This window comes from Pantherophis guttatus, chromosome 1 (assembly GCF_059756535.1).
Source record: "Pantherophis guttatus breed Tessera chromosome 1, ASM5975653v1, whole genome shotgun sequence".
NCBI classification, from domain to species: Eukaryota; Metazoa; Chordata; class Lepidosauria; order Squamata; family Colubridae; genus Pantherophis; species Pantherophis guttatus.
Genome location: NC_142063.1, coordinates 225,445,611 through 225,466,234, shown reverse-complemented (window position 1 = coordinate 225,466,234; position 20,624 = coordinate 225,445,611). Strand labels below are relative to the sequence as shown.

The window sequence follows — 20,624 nt, the reverse complement described above, 5'->3', positions numbered from 1 at the left end:
AAACCTAACTGATTAATGGAGAAATTAAAATCTACTTCACAAAAAGCCACTAAAAGTTTCCAGTGCCAACAAATATGAAGTTGGGAGGAAAAGGGAATGAAATGAACCTCCTAAACAAGAAGCAGCAAATCTTTAATCTTGTAATACTGAGGCAAAAAGAAAGGCAGTGCACCGAGGTTACCCCATCCAGGTCAGAACTCCTTTGTAAAATGCGCTGCCAATTTCAATCCAATACTTCTGCTTATTGTGGTAACCACTCTTTAAGGGGGCTTCTTGGTGGAGCAGTAATCAATTTCTACAGTTCACTTGTCTGCATAAAGGCCGTGCTGTGCCTGGCAGTAGTCCCCACTGCCCTTCAGAAACTCCATAAATGTGTGACCGAGAACACCACAGAACTGCTGCAAAGAGAAAAAGGAACAGTGGTCAATAGCTAAGGATACACTTTCCAAGCATCTTAGTGTTAAATAAATATGCAAGAGTCGGGAAATGTAACCTAGAAGTGTTCTGAATCTTCAAACTAACTAACTAAAATAGCCCCACAACCTCATTAGGTATTAATCACACTGCAGGTTATAAAATAACCTACATATACTTTAAGGCAATAATGAGCAAACCCCAAGCCCCAGAAGTCCCTCTACAGCCCACACTAGAGTATACTAAGATTGCACAGTAAATGTTTAATGGCAGAACTTCAGCAGCATGAGTTTTCTAACCAAAAATGGGGAAACGAGGATAGAGATGGAGGCACAAGACCTTTGGACAATGAAGAGTTCACATTCCCACTCTTAAACCATAATAAAGAAAATTCAGTTCTGTTCCTTTGAAAGGCCCCCTACAGTCCACCAATTGCTTGGGACAGTAAATTGCACCTGTTAAGCATAGTTCATAGCTTGCTTTTAACCAAGATTGAAACTTTGGATGAGTAATAGAAGTAACGTTCAGGCTAATAGTTCTTACTTATTGTGTTTCCCAATGAGGGGGCAAACCTCAGTGGCCAATATTCAAAATAGTATCATTTAAATTTAATATTTCTGATGCACAAGAGCAGTCTTACTTCTAGCAACCAAGTAGAAGAGAACAATTTATCACATGTATCCAGAACAAAGCTTATACATTAAAGATCAGTATTGCCCTTCAGAGTTGGAAAAACAATTTACTAGTAGCATTTGTTCAACTTTCCTTTAACTCTTTGGATTATAGCAAACATCCTAAATTAGAAAACAGGGACTAATAATCACAATGGGATCTCAGGTTTCTCATTTAATGTGGGGCATTAAAAAAAACATAGCAAGTTCTTATGCAAATTCAGCTCCAAACTGAGCAGAATGTCGTCTTTTTTGACTATACCCTTTAATACACTATGCTAAGCATGATGCAGCCTGTTTGCTGAAAGACCTTGCAGACCAATGGTTTAACAAAGACTTACCATTCTGTATTTATGAACATTTTTATTGTATCAATCTTGGGTATTGATAACATACTACCACAATCATATTATGACATAAATACTATGGTTTCACAAGGCTTCACAGCTACTCTAAGAGGAGCCAATAAATAGCAAATTCCAAGAAATAGACTAAAATAGTAAGGAAGTAGATTTATGTGCATGTTATTGAGCAAGAAAATTAAATCTATCCCAAGCAAATCAAGAGTACAAACACTGAAATGAAAGGTCAGACAAAATAGATTTTCTTACACAGGTATGAAAATAGAGCCGAACAGGATGCTCAGACAATAAAATGTATAAGTATTCTGAAAAGACTTACGCTAGGTACTCAATGATAGTTCAAATATTCATCAGAGGGAGCAAGATAAAGAACCCAGCAATATTATGACATAACAATGTACACATCATTTTACTAGGAATGCCTGTGCACATAGAATCAAAGTAATAAAGATGATTCACACATTAATTTAGCAGTCAAAAGCAGTTAAAGAATAAGGTTAAACTATACATCAAATTCAGTAAGAATATATTCAATTGGAATGGTAGTTAAGTGAGGTACTGCAGACTAAAGAGTTAAAAATGACTATTAGCAAAGGTATCATGTTTCAGATACATATTAGGAATATGTAGGAAGGAAAAAAACCCTCTTATTTTAAGTATTTGAGTAAAAATACATATATTTACAGTTGATATATTTAAACCAAAGCAGCATTTTACTAATGTAATTGATGGCTTCATTCTTTTTGCACAGAGTGCTCCACAGTTCTAGACTTTTGAGCAAGATGTAGTTTCAATCCAAGGTTTGGATAAAGCTCTTCTAGCAACTTTGGGCCAGTCACTAACTCATTCCAAATATGTTATGTAAAAGGGACTTGTGCTGCTCCTCTTTCATACTGTTGTCATACTGCTACAGTAAAAAAATAAAAATAAAAGTGAATATAAAGCTAGTATGATCTAGTGGTTAAGGTACTAAGCTAGAAATTTGGAGATCATGAGTTCTAGTCCCACTTTAAGCATGAAAGCTAGCGGGATGACTTGGGTCAGTCACTCTCTCATCCTAACCTACCTTACAGGGTTGTTGTTGTTGTGGGAAAAATAGAAAGATGGATTATTAGGCAATGTTTGCCACCTTAAATTATTTATATCAGTAATTTATATAAATAAAGGTTGAATATAAATAAATTAAAGTTGATGGGAAGCAGAGTTCTTCAGAAATCTTTTCATGCAACAAAACACTGTTGAGCAGTTTATTTCCTCATATAAAATTAAAAACCTTAAACCTAAATAAAAGAACAGAATAATTTAACACAACATACTTGTATATAGTATTCAGCCACATTAATTCTGTATAATTTAGATAAAAGCAAGCAAATGCTACAGTACTGTGCATCTGTTTTCTTCCTGAAATCAAAGCAGGAAGAATCAGAAATAATCTCAGAGAAACCTACATGCCATCATAGTGGCCCTGCTTTTCATTTTCAGGTACATACCATAGTATGCCTCTAAACCTAAAAACATACTGCAGCAATCTGCATGGAAGAGGCCTGCATAACAATTATACCATAGGGCTGAAAAGGTAATTAGTGCTCAAAATAGCATAAGAGAAATATGGATCACCTATAGGCATTCATAAAACATTTAAGAAAAAGAAGAGAAACAGACTAAACAAGGACTAAAAGCAGAACATATTGCTGCCAGAAGTTTTCCTGTTATTAAGTATATACCTCCTCCCTTATTAAAAGTATGAATACCACTGTAAAGTAAGTACCTTTTATGGACTTTTGGGATTTCCAACCTATATAACATATTGTAACTTATGAAATTAGATTGCAGCTAATTCTTTCCTATAGACTGATTATGAATTGATATTCTTTTGCTAAGCGATAACAAAGATTGAAATATTAGCATAAGGCTTTTGCAATGGATACAGCCTGAATTAATGTCAAGCAGCTGAGCATTGAATGATAGATCTGAGCCCCCAGTTGAAACTCAACCCAGAAAAAAATCGTTTGAGAAGACTGAAATATCCTTTAAATGACAGCCTGTTATGACTTGCCTCTTAAGGGGAAGAAAATACAATACTCTGACTCAGTAATACTCTTATGTTACTTTAATACACAATAATAAAGTGCCTCGCTGCCCTTTCTCTCACGTGTCACAAAAGGAAGTAATTCCATATGCCAAGATTAAAATGCTGAAGCGATTAACAATCCTTGGTAACAAAGCTGCCGTTCCCACCACAGGCAGGAGGGGAGGTTTTAAACTGCCTTTTCCTCCCAGATTCCTTCGACTTTTGTTAACGCGGCCTAGATGCTGTGCTGTATTTTAACAGATTGACATCCCATCGATTTAGGGGGAGCACTAGACCAAGTCCCTTATCGTCCCCTCCCATCACCCGCTGCGAGGAAGGCTTAGCGCGCCAGACAGCAGTTTATGAATGGAAGGAGCGACCCGTTATCTGCAGGCAGGAGGCGCGTGAAGGAAGCGCCGCCGGCTTCAGCCCGCCAAATGTCCTCCTGGCTCTCGCTCTCCCCCCCCCCCCCAACCTCGCCCCGCTTCGTGACTCACCCGGCGGTAGCGCAATAGCCTTCAAGCTCCCTACCACACGCGGCAGGCGAGGAGGGCGGCCGCCGGCCAGGCAGCTCGGCGCGAACAAGTCTCAACTTGTTTCCCAAGTGGAATATTACTCCGTTTCCCTTCCCCTCTCCCCCCCATCACCTTTCCTCGCTCACGCGTGGCCAAAGCGTTTGGGTTCGTCAACCACAAGCCCCAAGGAGATCGGGGCCATCCAGCACCACGTGAATGGTACTGAAAGGATTAGAGCATACACAGAGTGTAACCTAATTCAGTTTTTGTTAATTGCTGTTGAGAGAAGCTCCACCGTAACCTAACCTTACAGTACAAAAGGACGGGGACCACCCAGGACAGGATCGGCTGTAGGATTTAGCAAGGAGCCGCCCCCTCCTCTCCCCCAAAAAGGCTCTCAGAGAGGGCACAAACTCAGAATTCCCTCTTGCTCCCAAAAGCTTTTTTTTTTTTTTCTTTTCAAAATCGGGCAGCCACGAGGCATTTTCTCTCTCTCTTTCTTTCTCTGCCTCCTATTCCCGTTCAAGCCGATCATTCGGAAGAACCCCCTCCTCTCCAGCAGACATACGTGTCGGGTCCACATCTCTCCTTTCCCGGCTTGTCGGTAAAAGCAGCAGCTCAAACCCGGTTTTAAGCGCGGGAGTTCCTGCTCCGAATGAGCACACAAAGGAATCCGAAACTCATTCGGGCGGGCGGACGGGGTGAGAGAGGGAGGGAGGGAGGGAGTGCTTTCATTCAGACCAGGTTTGTTCTTACCTTCCTTACATTGTTCGCCGTTGTTGGGGTACAAGGAGAGAAAGGGAGGGAGGGCCAGGTCCGAAATGCCGGGCAGGGCTGGAGCACTTCTCGTAGTGACCACGTGCTCGGCCCGGTTGCGGAACTTCTCCCCCCCCTCAAAAAAAGCTGCGAATGTGGGGGTGGGGTGGGAGATCTACATAGCCAGACCCCCCCCCACCTCCCCGCTTCGTTTCCTAGCAGCAGTCAGTCCTAAGGCCGGCAATTGACTGCTGTTTTTTTTTTCCCCTCAGGTTCCCCGGCCCTTCTTTCGCCAGACAGCGGCGTCTCCTCCCGTCCAGACACTCCCTGCTACCCCCTCCGACGTCCCCGTCTCCTCGCTTGCCACGTCCCACATCTCTTGACTATAGCCGGGCCTCGCAAACCGGGCCGGCCAGGGCAGTTTCTTCCCGCTAGTGTCGGAGGGGAAGGGCCAGTCAACGACCACTGAAGTTTTAACAACGCACGACGGCTGGAAGGAGGAGAGCCGGGTCGGGCTCGTCTGCCTTGCCCTCGGCTGGCGCGGAGACCCAGCGAACAAAGAGGCAAACATGGAGGGAGAGAGAGGGGCTGAGAGAGATTAGCGCAGGGCTGGCAAGACCAGGAAAGAGGCCGCTACTCACAGGAATATGGTTACTCATTGAAGACTGTAGCCTGATCATACAGCCTCGGTGCTGAGGGCGCCACCGCCGGGGGCAGGAGGAGCTAAGCCGAAGGGAACTGGAGAAGGAGGCGGCGGCGGAGGTGGTGCCGGAGCAGGGCGGCGGCGATGGACCATACAGGGCGCGGAGCAGCCGGGGAGAGAGAGAGAGAGCGAGCGAGACGGGGATGCCAGGAGAAGGCGAAAGAGGAGGAGCTCCGGCCGCTGGCGACGAGGCTGTTGCTAACGCGGCACTGACGGCAGAAAGAAAAAGCGGCTGGAGGAAGGAGGGGGCCAGAGGCGGAGGGAGGGCGCTTCCGTTCGTTCGCGCAAGGCAAGTAGGGGGACGGGGGCGGGCAGAGATGTCTTAAGCACCGCCTTGCACTCTCCAGCGCGCAATCGTGCGACGCCCCGCCCCTCTTAGCTGACGCCTTCAAAGCTCGGCCGCTTGGCGTCACAAACGCCTCTCGCCGAATGGCACCGCTCCTGACCAATCGGAGGGCTCGGGCGAGTTGAGCCGATATGGCCAGGCGTGTGGCAGTGGGCGGGGAGCTGAGGATGTGGTGGAGGGGGTGGGAGGGAAGGCCAAGAAGAATGCTAAGAGAGGCGCGAAGCGAGGGCGGGGCGAAGGAAAGGCGGAGAAAGCCGGTGGAAACCGGTTACAGAAAGTCGGCTAACTAGCCGTGGCCGGCCGAGCTCGCAGACAGACGGGGTGGGTGGGACAAGGCGAAGGCTCGCTCCCATTGGTCGGCCGCTGCTGCTATTCCTTCGACTCCGCTCCTCTTGTTGCACTTCTGAAAGGCAATCGCAGGAATCTAACTTAATGGGTTTTTGCTTTGAGATGGTTCCAGAAGCAGAACTCGTGATAGCCTTTTGCAACGCAGTGCAACTTACAAGCCGACCTGTAAAGTAGCATCACCACGGAATATAGATGAGAGATCTTTGTAGCATTGCTATCCTCCGCGTCGAGCGTTACGTATTTGGAGTGAGATTCCCCCTCAAGCTCAAGATTGACAGATCCCTTTAGCACCGTGCGGCTAAATTAAGTGGTTTTCATGGCGGCAGCTGCTGGGTGTGGGGTCGGCTTGCTACTCACGAAGTAAAGTAACCCCTAAATCTCCCCAGATTTTATTGGGGAACAGCGCAGACCCAAATTGCTTCCATGCAGGCTGAGGATAAGAGTCCATGAGGACAGGCATCAGGCGAAGTGTATTCTTAAAAATTATTCCACAATTTGCGAATCAAGATGTTGCAAAGGATTAATTTTTATGAATGTCTAATTAGAGGAAAGCTTCTGTCTGCACTGGCTTGCCTGACCTGCAGGAGCATTGCAGCCTCATCCCATAAGCAAGCTTTATTACATTTATGTGCTGCCCATCTTACTCTGAAAAGTGACCCTGGGTTTTTGTTCTGGGTAGTTTCACAACAGATTGCAGCTTTAAAATAAATAAAAACCTACAAATGTTCACTATTTACAATTCAGATTCTAGTTTATGTAGGCGTGTTTCAGCAATACAATATTGCTGGTTGTGTTATTCAATTAATTTCTAATATTGACTCTGACAAATTCATATCTCCCCTGCTAGAAGAAGTTTCCAGAAGTCTTAAATGGACACTTCCCAACGAAGGAAAGCTGTTCTGCAATCCTTTTATTCTAATATAGTGAATGTTGTAACCTGAGTCTACAATACATTTTAATGTGCTACAACTTCTCCAGAATTCAGTAAGGTGGGCTGTGGTATACATTATCTAAATAAATACATAAAAAATAACAGACTCCAGTAGAACAGGCATTTATTGCTGGTGATACCATAAAGTGAAAATCTTGTGTCTAAACAATTTAGGATTAAAAGTGTATTCCGTGCTAGGGATATATGTAGAAAAAATAGCATTGTGATTAGGTTTAGAATGATCACTCTCCACATTAGTCATGCAGCTTGGACATGGATCTATTTGAACCTAAAACTGTCTGGAAGAACACTCACATTGAATATCTGGATTAAAGTAATCATATTGGGATTAGGAGAATCTAAATTAAAATACACAACTGACCTTAAGGAATAAACTATATATATTGATATTTTGGTGGGCAAACTGAAGATGGGGGAAAGTGCTACAATAACCCAGCTAATTTTATTCATTTTTTAAAAGGTAGCATTTCACCTTGTCATTCTTCCACATGACACCAGATTTAAATAATCATAGCTCTGGATATCAGTATAATGCAATTTTTCAGTTTTACTTTCTTGTTTGCTGATTATAATCAGAAATCAACCATATATTTTTCCTATGAAAATAAGTTTCTTTGTAGACATTCTATAAACTAGGCTAACAAAACAGTAAATTCTTACACTATTAAGCCAAAATGTTTTATTTGGTTTTATTTTAGTGTATTCTGTGAATCCAACCATTTATATACCATTAGAAAGTCATTGCTATTGAATTGCAGTTGTTTGCATTTGTGACACAAATGTTTTTGAAATAATTATATTAATTAAGCTAATGTAATTATTAATTGTATTTTTTATGAAATGGTCATCCAAATTAAATTTACCTATTGCTTTGCCAATATACTATTTTTTTGGGAATGTGGCTTCTTAACTAGAAATAATAATTTCACATAATTTAACAACCGGTTCGCCCAGTATCGAAAATGTGAGTGCATGCTCACATATATATGTTATAACATATATGTGGCGTAGTGCATTGTGTGAGTTTAGCCACTATGATTTGTTAATCAAGTTTTAAGACTTAGATTGTTAAAAGAATTCACTCTTGAGGCTTGTTTAGTAGATCATGGTTAAAAAGTCAGAGTTTGCCATGTTGTGTGAACGGTAATGCAATATAATCAGATTTCAGCATAGAAACTTGCCATTTGTAATGATTTCGTATTTGTGGCTGTTATTAAACACCTTTTCAAAGCATCATATTATTTTACATTGCAAGTTGAACAGTTCAGTTGTCCTAAACTTTAGAATGGAAGGGATCCAAACAGTTCAACCTTAGTTGGAACATCTATTGGAATGATAATGTTTTGTTGATGTGAAAATACAGTTGCTTGTTTGCTTGTGTTCCACTTTCCTCTTTGTGCTGTGCTTGTTTCCTGTCGCCACGGATTAAAAAACTGGGGGATTAAGGATGGAGGTAGTTACAAAATTTAGGAGATGGGGAAAAAAACACCACAAATGAAATGTGGCGATAAAAAGTTGATTTTCCCAAAAGGGTTCTCCAACACAAAGTAATCACAGCCCCAGAAAATACATAGGTATAGATGTTTACAACCGATTGAGATTGCAAAAATAAGGACATTTGCAGTAGCTTCATAACAGCGCTGTTGCATACTTATGTCCAAATCTAAAGTATGTAAATTTCAGTTTGTGCATCTTGATGTATGTTTCATTATTTGCCTCCATGTGCCATCTACCTTCAAGGGTATTTTTATTGTTCTGTTTTCATTTATATCTCTGCAATGGAAAAGATTATATAGTGAAGAAATTAACAACAGATGTATGTTCACAAAGTAAACAGGTTCACATATTATGCTAAGATGTAATTGTAGTTTGGTTTTCATTCCAATGTGATCTGTGAATTCAGGTGATAGCACCTTATTCACTACATTAAACTTTAACCATTAGAGAGGGGTGAAGTAGGTTACTGGACATGATACAAATATTAAAACAAAAATTTATTGTTTAAAAAGCTTCAACTGCATTTCCTTATTCTTTGGAAAAACTTGGGTTAAATTTAATATCATTTCTGCACCTGACAGACCCATTTTGTATATTTGTATTCTTCCTCATTCCATCTGTAGCTGATGCAGATAAGGTTTCATCACACCTTATAGTTATTCCTAATTCTCTTCCTCATTTTTGATGATTGGTTTGTTTTTTTGCTTGTTTACTATCCATGTTGCCCCAAAACTCCAAAGTGTTGTGCAGTATCAAATTTAGGATATTACTTCAGTACAAATATAGGTCCAATATGATTGTTAACTATTTTTTTAAAACCAACTGCACTCTTTCCATAATCAAAAATATTCTAAGAATGGTATATGCATAAGGAAAGATGGAATGCAATTTGAGCTGTAAATTCTTTCAAACAAAAGAACCTCTTGCCTAAAGCCTAAATTATCCGCCTACTTTGTGAATTTAACTAAACTGATAGTGTAGAACTGGAAAATATGATTTAATTAACAATGTGATGTTTTGAATGATGCTCATTTAAAAAATAAAAATGTTCAGAGTTAATTCAGGGAAACCAGTTTGTTATTATCTGATTTTTCTGCAACACAATAGAAGGTGTTGGTCAAGAAGCTTTTAATTTCATTATGGTGTAACCTTGAAAGAAAGGGCACAGATGGCAATTTCCTTCAGGAGAAAGAAACTAAGTTACTCTATTGCAGATATAACCCTGTACCCAGTTTCATGTTAGCTATATAAGAAAGATAGAACCATTTTGGGGTAGTGGTTAAGGTATCAGCCTAGAAACTTGGAGATCATGAGTCTTAGCTCCACCTTAGACACAAAGCCAGATGACCTTAGGCCAGTCACCTGCTCTCAGCCATAAGAAAGAGACAATGGCAAGGCACCTCTGAAAAACCTTGCCAAAAAAACTGCAGGGACTTGTCCAAGCTGTCTCTGAGAATTGGACATAACTGAACCAAAAAAAAAAAAAACCCATAGAAAACATTTTTGTCTCAGGGCTTGGAGGAAAAAATAGCAGAACTTGATTTCAGATAGTAATTTAGGTCAAAGTGTAGCTGTGTCTTCTGCCACTCCCACCCCCACCTCAGTCCCACAAGCTGCTCTTAGCATTCCATAATACTGATCCAAAAGAGGTGAAAAAGAACAAATTTTACAATCTATAAGAATAAATCTTAAGCTCTCTTTCCAGCACGCTGACCACCTGTTCTAAACAATTATTCACTCATATCAATAAATCTTTGGTCCTTCAGGTATATGTTGGAGATACCCTATTAAGCTGTAGTGGCACCTTGGTTAGAATGCAGTATTGCAGGCAAACTCTGCCCACAGCCAGGAGTTCGATTCTGACCACCTCAAGTTTGACTCAGCCTTCCATCCTTTTGAGGTCAGTAAAATGAGAAGCCAGACAGTTGGGAGCAATATGCTGACATTGTAAACTATTCAGAAAGTGCTATAAAGCACTATGGGGCAGTATATAAGCCTTATTGCTATTGGGTTGAGGTTTTCAATATGCTTCTGCCATAGAGTGCTCATTAGATGGTCTCAGTGGTGAAATCCAATTTTTTTTACTACTGGTTCTGTGGGCAAGGCTTGGATGTGGTGTGGCCTGCGCGGATCGTGGCTGATCCCGACGACGAGGAGGCTGGTGTGATGCGCCAGCAGCCTGTGCAGCCAGCGCTCGCGTCGGACAGCGAAGAGGCTGAAGAGGATGTGGTGCCAGAGGAAGAGACTCAGCCAGGGCCTTCAGAACCTCCAGAGGCTCCTTCAAGTGGAGAGAGCGAAGTGGAGGAGCCTCTCCTCAATGCTCGAGCACGCAGGGCTGCCAAAAGGCAGGAGTGGCTACTCAGGAGGAGGAGGTCTCCTCGAGAGTAAAGCTTGAGGATAATTGGCCACTCCCTTAGCCTATTTCTGGCTGGAAACAACTTGTAATTATCAGAGCATTTTTGGAAAAGTCTTATCGTATCTTGTTTTCTGGGCTGGTTGCCAACCTTTGCCGGACTTTGGTTTATTCTTGCTACTTAATAAATTTGATAAGGACCGTTGGTGTGTGTCAGTATCCTCAGGAATCCGGAGCTGGGGCAGAACAGACAGTGGAAGGATACTGCAAAATCTCCATTCCCTCCCCACTCCTGGGGGAAGGATATTGCAAAATCTCCATTCCCACCTGACTCTGGGGCCAGCCAGAGTGCCAAACTAATTGCCAAACTACTCAAAATTTCCGCTACCACTTCTCTGAACTGCTCAAAATTTCTGCTACCGGTTCTCCAGAACTTGCTGGATTCACCCCTGGATGGTCTTCACTAAGTCATGGTCTAGGACAGTGGTCAGCAAACCACGGCTCGCGAGCCACATGCGGTTCTTTGGCCCTTGAGTGTGGCTCTTCCACACTCGTGATGCCCTGGCCGGCTGTGGCTGAGCCGGGAGCGTGCGCACACGCAGGGACACCCTTCTCAAGCAAGTGCTGAAGCTCAGGAAAGGTGCGCGCAGGGTGAGAAGCGGCTTGCTTAAGGAGGGTCTCTCCATATGTATGCATGCTCCCGGCTCAGCCACAGCCGGCCAGGGCATCACGAGAGTGGGAGGAGGAGGAGAGTGCAGGAGAGAAGCTGCCTTCGCGCCACATTTGCACGTAAGGCAGCCTTTGCTTCCTGCCCCTTCAGGCTGGAGTTTGCACCTTCCACACTCAGCCAAAGAGCTGCTGGGGGTGGGGGAATGAAACAGCAAGGCGATGGCCAGAGGAGGGGGAGGAGGACGGTCACCCGAAGGGAGGGGGAGAGACAGAGAGAGGGAGAGAGATGGGAGAGAGAGAGACATAGAGACACAGAGTGATACATAGGGGTGAGAGAGGGGAAGAGAGGGAGAGATACAGAGGGAGAGAGACGGGGGAGAGAGGGGGAGATAGGAAGAGGGGGAAAGAGAATGGTTTTGTGGCTGGGTAGGCATGGCTGGGGGGGTCATGTGACTGGATGAGTGAGTGACATCGAGTTGGCCACGCCCACCCAAGTTTTGTGGCTCCTGTGTGTTTTTTTTCTATGGGAAACGGGTCCAAGTGGCTCTTTGAGTATTTAAGTCTGCTGTCCCATGGTCTAGAATAAATAAGGACTCAAGGCTCCCCACCTCTCACCCCATATGCATCACTTCCTTATTACTTACAATGCACCTCAGAGACATTTCTTATTCACCCAGTTTAGAAATATCTTTTTGGGAATATCTTACACGCAGTTTAAATTTTCCACACCATTAACAACATAATGGTATCTTCAAACAACACCATTCTTTCCAGTCCTGAGTTTTTGTGCAATAATTAATTTATATTTCTTGGCTGGTGGGGGATGGTTTCCATTCTTACATTTCATTTTTGTGAATACAATATTGTCTATTTAATAATTTTCTGGATTTCCTATAGTTAAAATAGCTATTAAACCAAAACAGGCCTCTTGCTGCTTTATTAAGTGAGAATTAAAGGTTCTCATAACTACATTAAAGTTGATTCTTAAGAAGGAAGTTATTCATTCCAAAATCGTACTGCGCAAAAAAAAAAAAGTTTCACAGAAACAAATACCACCCACTTTCCTTGTTAGTATAAGACAGAATATAGATAAGCAATTTTTAAATCTGTGCTTAGTCATTCCATAACTAACCAGACTAAATATCTATAAGAAGACAGTATGACAAACATCAAATCTTTTGTGGGGGAGTAAATCCACTGAATTCAATTGCGCTTACATCTGATTTGTCATACATTGGATTGAACTGGATACAGTTCAAGGCATACATTGGATTGAAATGATTACCATTTAGTAATCATTTCATCTGAATATTTTAATGTACATCTAATCACACCATTTTATCTATATTTTTGAAGGAAAAGGAGCAAGGCTGCACCAATCAGTCAAGCTTCCACAATGCTTACCATTCAGTTACTGAATCGTGTTAGGTTAAGAACAGCAAGCTGTTAGCAAGAAAAGCAAGTGCATATTCAAAAGTACTTCAAATCCATATATACAGGCTACATCCGGAGAAGAAGATGCATTTACAAACCTTGACAGGACTGAAATTTCAGATCCAGCTCATACAATTCAGTGGCAGCAAACTGAAATAGCGCTTTAGACGTGTGACAGTGAATGCGGATGCTCTTATAGAAATCATGTGAGGCATATAATTTGGGATGGCTCTTATATGAGCCTTGCAGTTCAGTTTTCATCAAAGACTGACCAGTCCTAAACTGGTTAGGACTTAGTTTGTGTTTTTATTTAGCTAAACAAAAGGTATCGTAAGCTCCCTTCAGTGCAAATAAAGCACAAGTCAGAATTTCTAACCCATAGTAAACAACTTGCTGTTTAGGGAACTTGCCACAAATCCTATAATAGAAATTCATGTGTTGAGAATGCTATTATTTTCCTGTAAACCACAGAATCATTTTTTTTTTAAAAAAAAGACTCTTATTTATTCTTGCACAACAGTGGCTTATGGAATGAATGAATCACCCAGCTTGTTGTTGTTATCTTTAAAATGAGACTCTTTTTGGGGGACCTTTACAGAAGTTGTTGAGATAAAATGAAATTGTTTTCTGGCAACACTATAGCAGGGCTGTTGTTATCTGTTGTTATCAATAGACCGAGAAAGGCATTATATACACCACTGAGACCATCTACAAGAGAATCGGTTCGGGACTTCTCTGGAGAATATAATACAAGTCGTGTTGTTTTCATTTTGTTCACTGGTTTGCAGACCAACAGGCCCTGGTTAGCTGAGAGAATGTTTGCAAAGGTTTTATCCACTGAAGTTTAAAAGTACTATAATACAAAGTTTCTGATTTTAAAAAACAATACTATTTCCAGATCATCCAATGCCCGCAAACCTAAAGTAGAATATCACCATTAGAATAATTTAAAAAAACCAATAATAGCAAATAACATCAAATAATGCAGGCACTTTTTTTTTTATAAAATAGTTTTTATTGAATATAAATATTAAAAAAGACATACATAACATATACACAACAGACATTTATACAACATATACACAAAAAGAGTGTAATTTCTTCTTAAGCATTTTTTCAGAGTGACGTTCTACAATTCTACTTATAATATATTCCTTCACCTCTCTTTAATAATATTTTTTATTACATATATATGTATCAATCGGTAATATATCCCCTATATTTTTTGTATATTTCTAATTTTTAACCAATTATACCAATTATTCCATATTTTATAATAGTCTGATTCTTCTTTTTCTTGTAATTCTTTGGTTAACCTATCCATTTCAGCGCATTCTAAAATTTTCCCTATTACTTCTGTTTCACTTGGTATTTTTTCTTGTTTCCAATTTCTTGCGTAGGTTATTCTTGCAGCAGTTAATATATGGATTGTAAGATATTTGATATCCTTAGGGTATGATTTGTTAAATATTCCTAATAAAAATGTTTCTGGTTCTTTTTCAATCTGTGTTTTTGTTATTTGTTCCAACCATTTTTTGATGTTAGACCAAAATTTCTTTGCTGCCGGGCACATCCACCATAAATGATAGAAAGTCCCTTGTGCCTTTTTGCACTTCCAACAAATTGGGCTATTTTTAGGTTGTATTTTTGCCAATCTGGTTGGAGACATATGCCATATGCCATATGAATGCAGGCACTTTTAATCAACCAAAGGCTCACTGAACGAAAACCATTCTATGACCTTTTCATTTGTGTGTGTCTAGAAGGAAAGCTTTCCATAAAAATCTGGAAATCATGACATCACATCTGAACTACTGCGATATGCTCCACTTGGGGCTGCCCTTGAAGAGCATTCAGAAGTTTAGTACACATGCAGTAGCATGTATAGTAAATGGCAGTGGGTCCTTGACATATGTAACTCCACTACTCTGAGCTGCATTGGTTATCAGTGTGCTTCCAGCTCCAGTTCAAGGTGCTGGTTTGTCACCTTTATAGCTCTTCATGGCTTGGGATGGATTATTTGTGGGCTGTCTTTCCCCCGTTGATTCCAACTGTCCAATCTGGTCAAGCAGGATGGGCATTAGGTCCCATCAGCTAAAGAATGCCAGTTGGTGGGGCCTAGAAGTTGTGGCTTTTGTACCTTAGCCCCATCCCATGAACCATTCTCCCTCTGGATATCAAGATGGCCCTCACCCCACTGTCTTTTCATTAAGTCCTTAAGGACTGGTTCTGTGGCCAGGCCTGAGACACCAAGTGTAATCCTGTTTCTTAGTTATATTAGTGATTTTAGTGTATGATTATTTTCCTCAGCTATGTATTTTGATTTTTCTGTAGCCATAATTACTTTTATGCTTAATTTTGTTCATCGCCCAGAGTTACTTGTTGAGACAGGCAGCCGTACAAATTGAATGAAGAGTAAATAAATGTCTCCTGAAATGTGGATAGTCATCTTCCAAACTCAGTAATTAAAATACTTATATAAATCTGTAGGATTAGAATTTTTTTCCCAAGCAGTAGCATTACGACTTGTGTAAGTAGTGTTACTTATACTTCATATCTAAGATAATATAAGTCACGCAAAGGATGTTTCTTTTTTAGCTCAGAAAGAATCCTGATGGCATCATAAAAATTAGAATAGAATAGAATAGAATTTTTATTGACCAAGTGTGATTGGACACACAAGGAATTTGTCTTGGTGCATATGCTTTCAGTGTACATAAAATAAAAGATATGTTCATCAAGAATTATAAGGTACAACACTTAATAATAGTCATAGGTTACAAATAAGCAATCAGGAAAATATAAATATAAATCGTAAGGATACCAGCAACAAGGTTACAGTCATACACTCATAAGTGGGAGGAGATGAGTGATGGGAACGATGAGAAGATGACAAAATTAATAGTAGTGCAGACTTAGTAAATAGTTTGACAGTGTTGAGGGAATTATTTGTTTAGCAGAGGGATGGTGTTCGGAGAAAAAACTGTTCTTGTGTTTAGTTGTTCTAGTGTGCAGTGCTCTATAGCGTCGTTTTGAGGGTAGGAGTTGAAACAGTTTATGTCCAGGATGTGAGGGGTCTGTAAATATTTTCACAGCTCTGTTTTTGACTCATGCAGTATACAGGTCCTCAATGGAAGGAGGTTTGGTAGCAATTGTTTTTTCTGCAGTTCTAATTATCCTCTGAAGTCTGTGTCTGTCTTGTTGCAGAACCAAACCAGAGAGTTATAGAGGTGCAGATGACAGACTCAATAATTCCTCTGTAGAATTAAACTGCAGAAGAACAATATGGTGAAAAGGACAAATATGATTAAAAACAGGGGGAAAATAATTTTTAAAAGCACTGCACAAAATTATATTTTCAATCACGCTAAACATCTAAAGAAACAAAACATTTTAACAAAAGAAAAGAGGCAATTGGATTTCTTTTAGAAGTTCCATAGTGAGAATGGGGGAAACTGACATACAGTGTATCTTTGCTTTTATCAAAAGAAAAGAAATCTGATTATAAATGATAGGCTTCCTGTTTTACCTTGATATGTATTGGATACTTGGGCATTCAGAGTTGAAAGGAAATAGGCTGAAAATAGTAGTCAGAGCAATTAGTGTTACTGCCAGTGCAGCATCTCTAGATATTGTCCAGTTCATTTCCTTCCTGGAAAGTTCAGATTTGAAAAGAGAAGAGCCACATGTGCACACTAATTAAAACAAATACCATCAGAAAACAATCTTCAAGCCACAATTTGCGAAAAGAGATTGAAGCCAACCAATGATAGTCTACCTCACGATGAATAAATTGCAGAAAGAAAGAATGGTATGTAGGTGGAGTTCTTCCCAAACGCAAAGCAAGGTTAAAGAATTACAGGTAGTCCTCGATTTATGACCACAATTGAGCCCAAATTATTTGTTGCCAACATTTGTTAAGTGAATTTTGCTCCGTTTTACGATCTTTCTTGCCACGATTGTTAAGTGAATCACTGCAGTTGTTAAATTAGTAACCTGGTTGTTAAGTGAATCTGACTTCTCCATTGATTTTGCTTGTCAGAAGGTTGCAAAAGGGGATCACATGACCCCGGGACACTGCAACCATCATAAATGTGAGTCAGTTCCCAAGCTCCATAATCATTTGATTACGTGATTGTGGAGATGCTGGAATGGTCATAGGTGTGAAAAATAAGTCACTTTTTTCAGTGCCATTGTATCTTTGAATGGTCACTAAATGAACTACTTGTACCTTCTTATTCTTCCTAAACAGATTGGAAAAAAAATACCTTAGTACAGTTTGCTTAGCCACGTTTTTATTGATGTCACAGATGTATGAAAACCTGAGCAGTTGGTATGAGGCAGTATTTCAAAGCTGCCAAACCACAATTTTTGTCCACTGAAAAAGCAAAGAAATAGAAGCCCAGATCACAGTGAGGCAAAGATTCCAACCAGTAAGAAATCAGCCTGTCCACGAGATCTGCAGATCCTAATAATGGAAACTAAAACCTCACCTTTGGTGCTATTTCAGAAACACTGCTGTTCTGCCAGAAAGCAATTGGCTTAGCTGTTGCATATAATTCATGTGATATCAAATGGATATATACAGTGGTGGGTTTCTCCCAGTTCGGCCGAGCCGGTAGCGGTGACGATATGACGTCACCAAACCGGTTCTCCCCCCCCGGCCTCCTACCCCCCTACCCACCCACATTATTCTTACCTTTTATTTGGTCCCACCCCCAATCTATTGCTGCCTCCTGAGTCCCAGCTGATGACTAGAGGGAAAAAACCTGTTTAAACTCTTGCCGCGGGGCTTCAAAGGGCCGTCCTACAGCTGATCAGTGTTAAAAGCAAACAAATGAGTCAGGTCGTAAGTGCGAGGATTGGTCGTAAGTGTGAGGACCTTCCAGAAATGACTGACCAGCTAGCCACGCCCACCTAGTCACATGACCTCCAAGCCACACCCACAAAATAAGCCATGCCCACAGAACCGGTAGTAAAAAAATTTAGAACCCACCCCTGGATATATAGCTGATTTTTAAACTGATGCAAAACTTTCATGTAGAAGCAACCAGATAATGCCAGATCGTTGGTGCTATATGTGAGCAGCGGTAGTCGATGAATCTGTTTTATTCTTATTGCTCTTTAGGCTGAAGTTCAGTGGAACAGATTAATAAAGATAGCAGCTTCAGAACTGGGACCTACCTTTTGGGAGAAATATGATTTCATTTTAAACCCATCTACGATGAACTAAAAGTGGCCAAATGTTTTGGGCTTGCCCACTCCAAGGGTGCTCTGAGATCCAGAAAGAAGCTGGGGCCTTAAATGTAGCCTATTTTACATACATGCTATATAGGTAGTCCTCGACTTACGACTACAATTGAGTTCAAAATTCCTGTTATAAAGTGAGACATTTGTTAGTGAGGTTTGTCCCACTTTACAACTTTCCTTGCCATAGTTGTTAAGTGAATCACTGCAGTTGGTAAGTAAGTAACCCGGTTGTTAAGTGAATCTGGCTTCCCCATTAATTCTTTTTGTCAGATCACATGATCACCTTTGGGACACAGCAATGGTCATAAATATGAACCAGTTGCCAAGCATCTGAATTTTGATCAGATGATCATGGGGATGCTGCAAAGGTTGTAACTGTGAAAAATGGTCATAAGTCACATTTTTCAGTGCTGTTATAACTTTGAACAGTCACTAAACAAACTGTTGTAAATCAAGGATTATCTGTTTTGCCTGCAATGAATTCATACTGTATGCTAAGCCCCAATTTACTAAATAAAACATAAATCCCAAGATTCCCTTAAAATGTCACAACTTAAACTTATGCTTTGCAGGCATGCTGAGTCAAAACAAGCAAAACCATTTGATGGCTGAGCAGGATCTGCAAGCTTTAGCTGGGTTTCAAAATCTTTGCCTTTCCAGGAGAGTAATTTATATTTCAAGGGAATTCAATTTAGGGCTTTTTGCATACAAAATAAATGTTCTGGAGCAACGTTTCCCAACCTGGAGGACTTTCAGATGTATCAAATTCTCAGATTAGCTACAGCTTTAAAAAATCTGAGAATTGGAGATCGCATTCTGTATTTGACTGAACCACAGTCCTTATTTACATCATGTGCTCCAAGTCAGTGAACAGGATAGTGAAGGGTGTTAATCTGATTACTGTTTCCTTCACATGTATCAAAATCTTTTGTCTATGGAGTTCAGTGCCTTTAACCCTAACTAGCAAAAGCTTTCTAGAGGCTTCAAGATTTTACTTGTCATCTGTTGGCTGATCCAATTTTAGTGGAGCGGTCAGGAACATTAATTCTGGATCTGGAATTTTAAATGTTGTGCCTTTCTTTCCAGTAACCTTAATTCCCTCATTTTCTAAAAATGTTTCTTCATGTAATATAAACCAGCCTTCTTGAGTCGGATACCTAACTGATGTCGGTTAGGAATAATTGGAGTTGCATTCTAACATATCTGGAGAATGCCAGGTCGGGAAAAAGAATCAATCAGGAAAAGAATTGATTAGAGCTGTACTTTTTAATAAGTTTATTTGGTAAGGTAATAATGATAGAAACATTAGTAATCAATCATCATTGTCAATAATTAGTGGTGAATGTTCAGGGCATTTTAGTTTTTAATGAAACCTAGATTGTTTTTATAAATATAATAAAGAAAAATGTTATTGGACTTTCTGTTCACAATTATGGACACTTTATTCAAGACTCTTTTTCTCCCCATATCATATCTGTATTGACACACTGGATCATTTTCAGATGGATTTAAACTGAATGGATTGGCTAAAGGGAAATGTGATGCAGAAGTCAGCTTTTCTTTATTTAGTCAACAGTGTTATGTATTGTATTGAACATGCTAATAATTCATTTTTGAATTAGGTTTTAATTCAAAATTCTTGACTGAACTTCTAAAATGCTTAAAGGCAATATTTCCAGACTGGAAAAACATAACAATATTTTTGTATCGCTATTAAGCATTTATTCCTCATTTTTACAACTACACAAAGAGGTAATTAAGGTTGTCTCTCCTGTAGTTAGATTTAAATCCTTTCTAAGTAAGAACAATGGAGCACCTTACTTCTTAGAATTCATCTTGTGATTTATTTTTCACTTGTCCTGAGTAATTCTGTTTGTTAGAACTAACAGAGAGGTCCTTACTTCACCTTTGGAGAAGAAAGATGTTAAAGAGATCCTATTTTTAGCATAGTTTTATTTCACTGATTTTTCTCATTTCCCTTTTGCTTTTTTCTGACATTTAGATTTGAAATAAGAGGTCCTTGGTGCTCTCTGAACTTGATTGTGTTCTTGCAGACGTTTCCTTGTCCAAACTAGGTATCATCATCAATTTGAAATATCTCTAAGTGCTAACTAGAAAAAAAAAGCAGTGCAGGTGCATGTAAATGGAACTTTATGGCCTTGTTGCTGAAATAGGACCCAAATAGGACCCAGAATGAAAGAATATGAATGTAAGACTGCAGAATTTTTTCTATGTTTAAGAATCCCACAATCTGAACATACATCAATCTCTAATATGTCTTTC

At 40.2% G+C, this 20,624-nt stretch overlaps 1 protein-coding gene and 1 long non-coding RNA gene across 2 annotated transcripts; one reads left to right on the top strand and one right to left on the bottom strand.

Moving 5' to 3' along the window:
- Positions 1-113: 113 nt before the first annotated feature.
- LOC132711106 (uncharacterized) lies at positions 114-5,855 on the bottom strand. Its single transcript, XM_060689215.2, has 2 exons — positions 5,431-5,855; positions 114-398 (listed from the first exon to the last, which is right to left on the bottom strand). The coding sequence occupies exons 1-2, from the start codon at positions 5,467-5,469 to the stop codon at positions 303-305; spliced, it is 135 nt and encodes a 44-aa protein (XP_060545198.1). The 5' UTR covers positions 5,470-5,855; the 3' UTR covers positions 114-302.
- LOC148116794 (uncharacterized) lies at positions 5,849-14,591 on the top strand. The gene is made up of 2 exons (XR_015731360.1): positions 5,849-7,175; positions 10,402-14,591. It is a non-coding gene; the product is annotated as an uncharacterized LOC148116794 (long non-coding RNA).
- The last annotated feature ends 6,033 nt before the right edge of the window (positions 14,592-20,624 follow it).

Bases quoted from the DNA above. Each gene is read 5' to 3' on its own strand.
- LOC132711106 (XM_060689215.2), bottom strand. From the start codon at position 5,469: ATGATCAGGCTACAGTCTTCAATGAGTAACCATATTCCT. The intron at 399-5,430 runs GTGAGTAGCGGC...TTCTCTTTGCAG, and splicing joins CAATGAGTAACCATATTCCT to CAGTTCTGTGGTGTTCTCGG.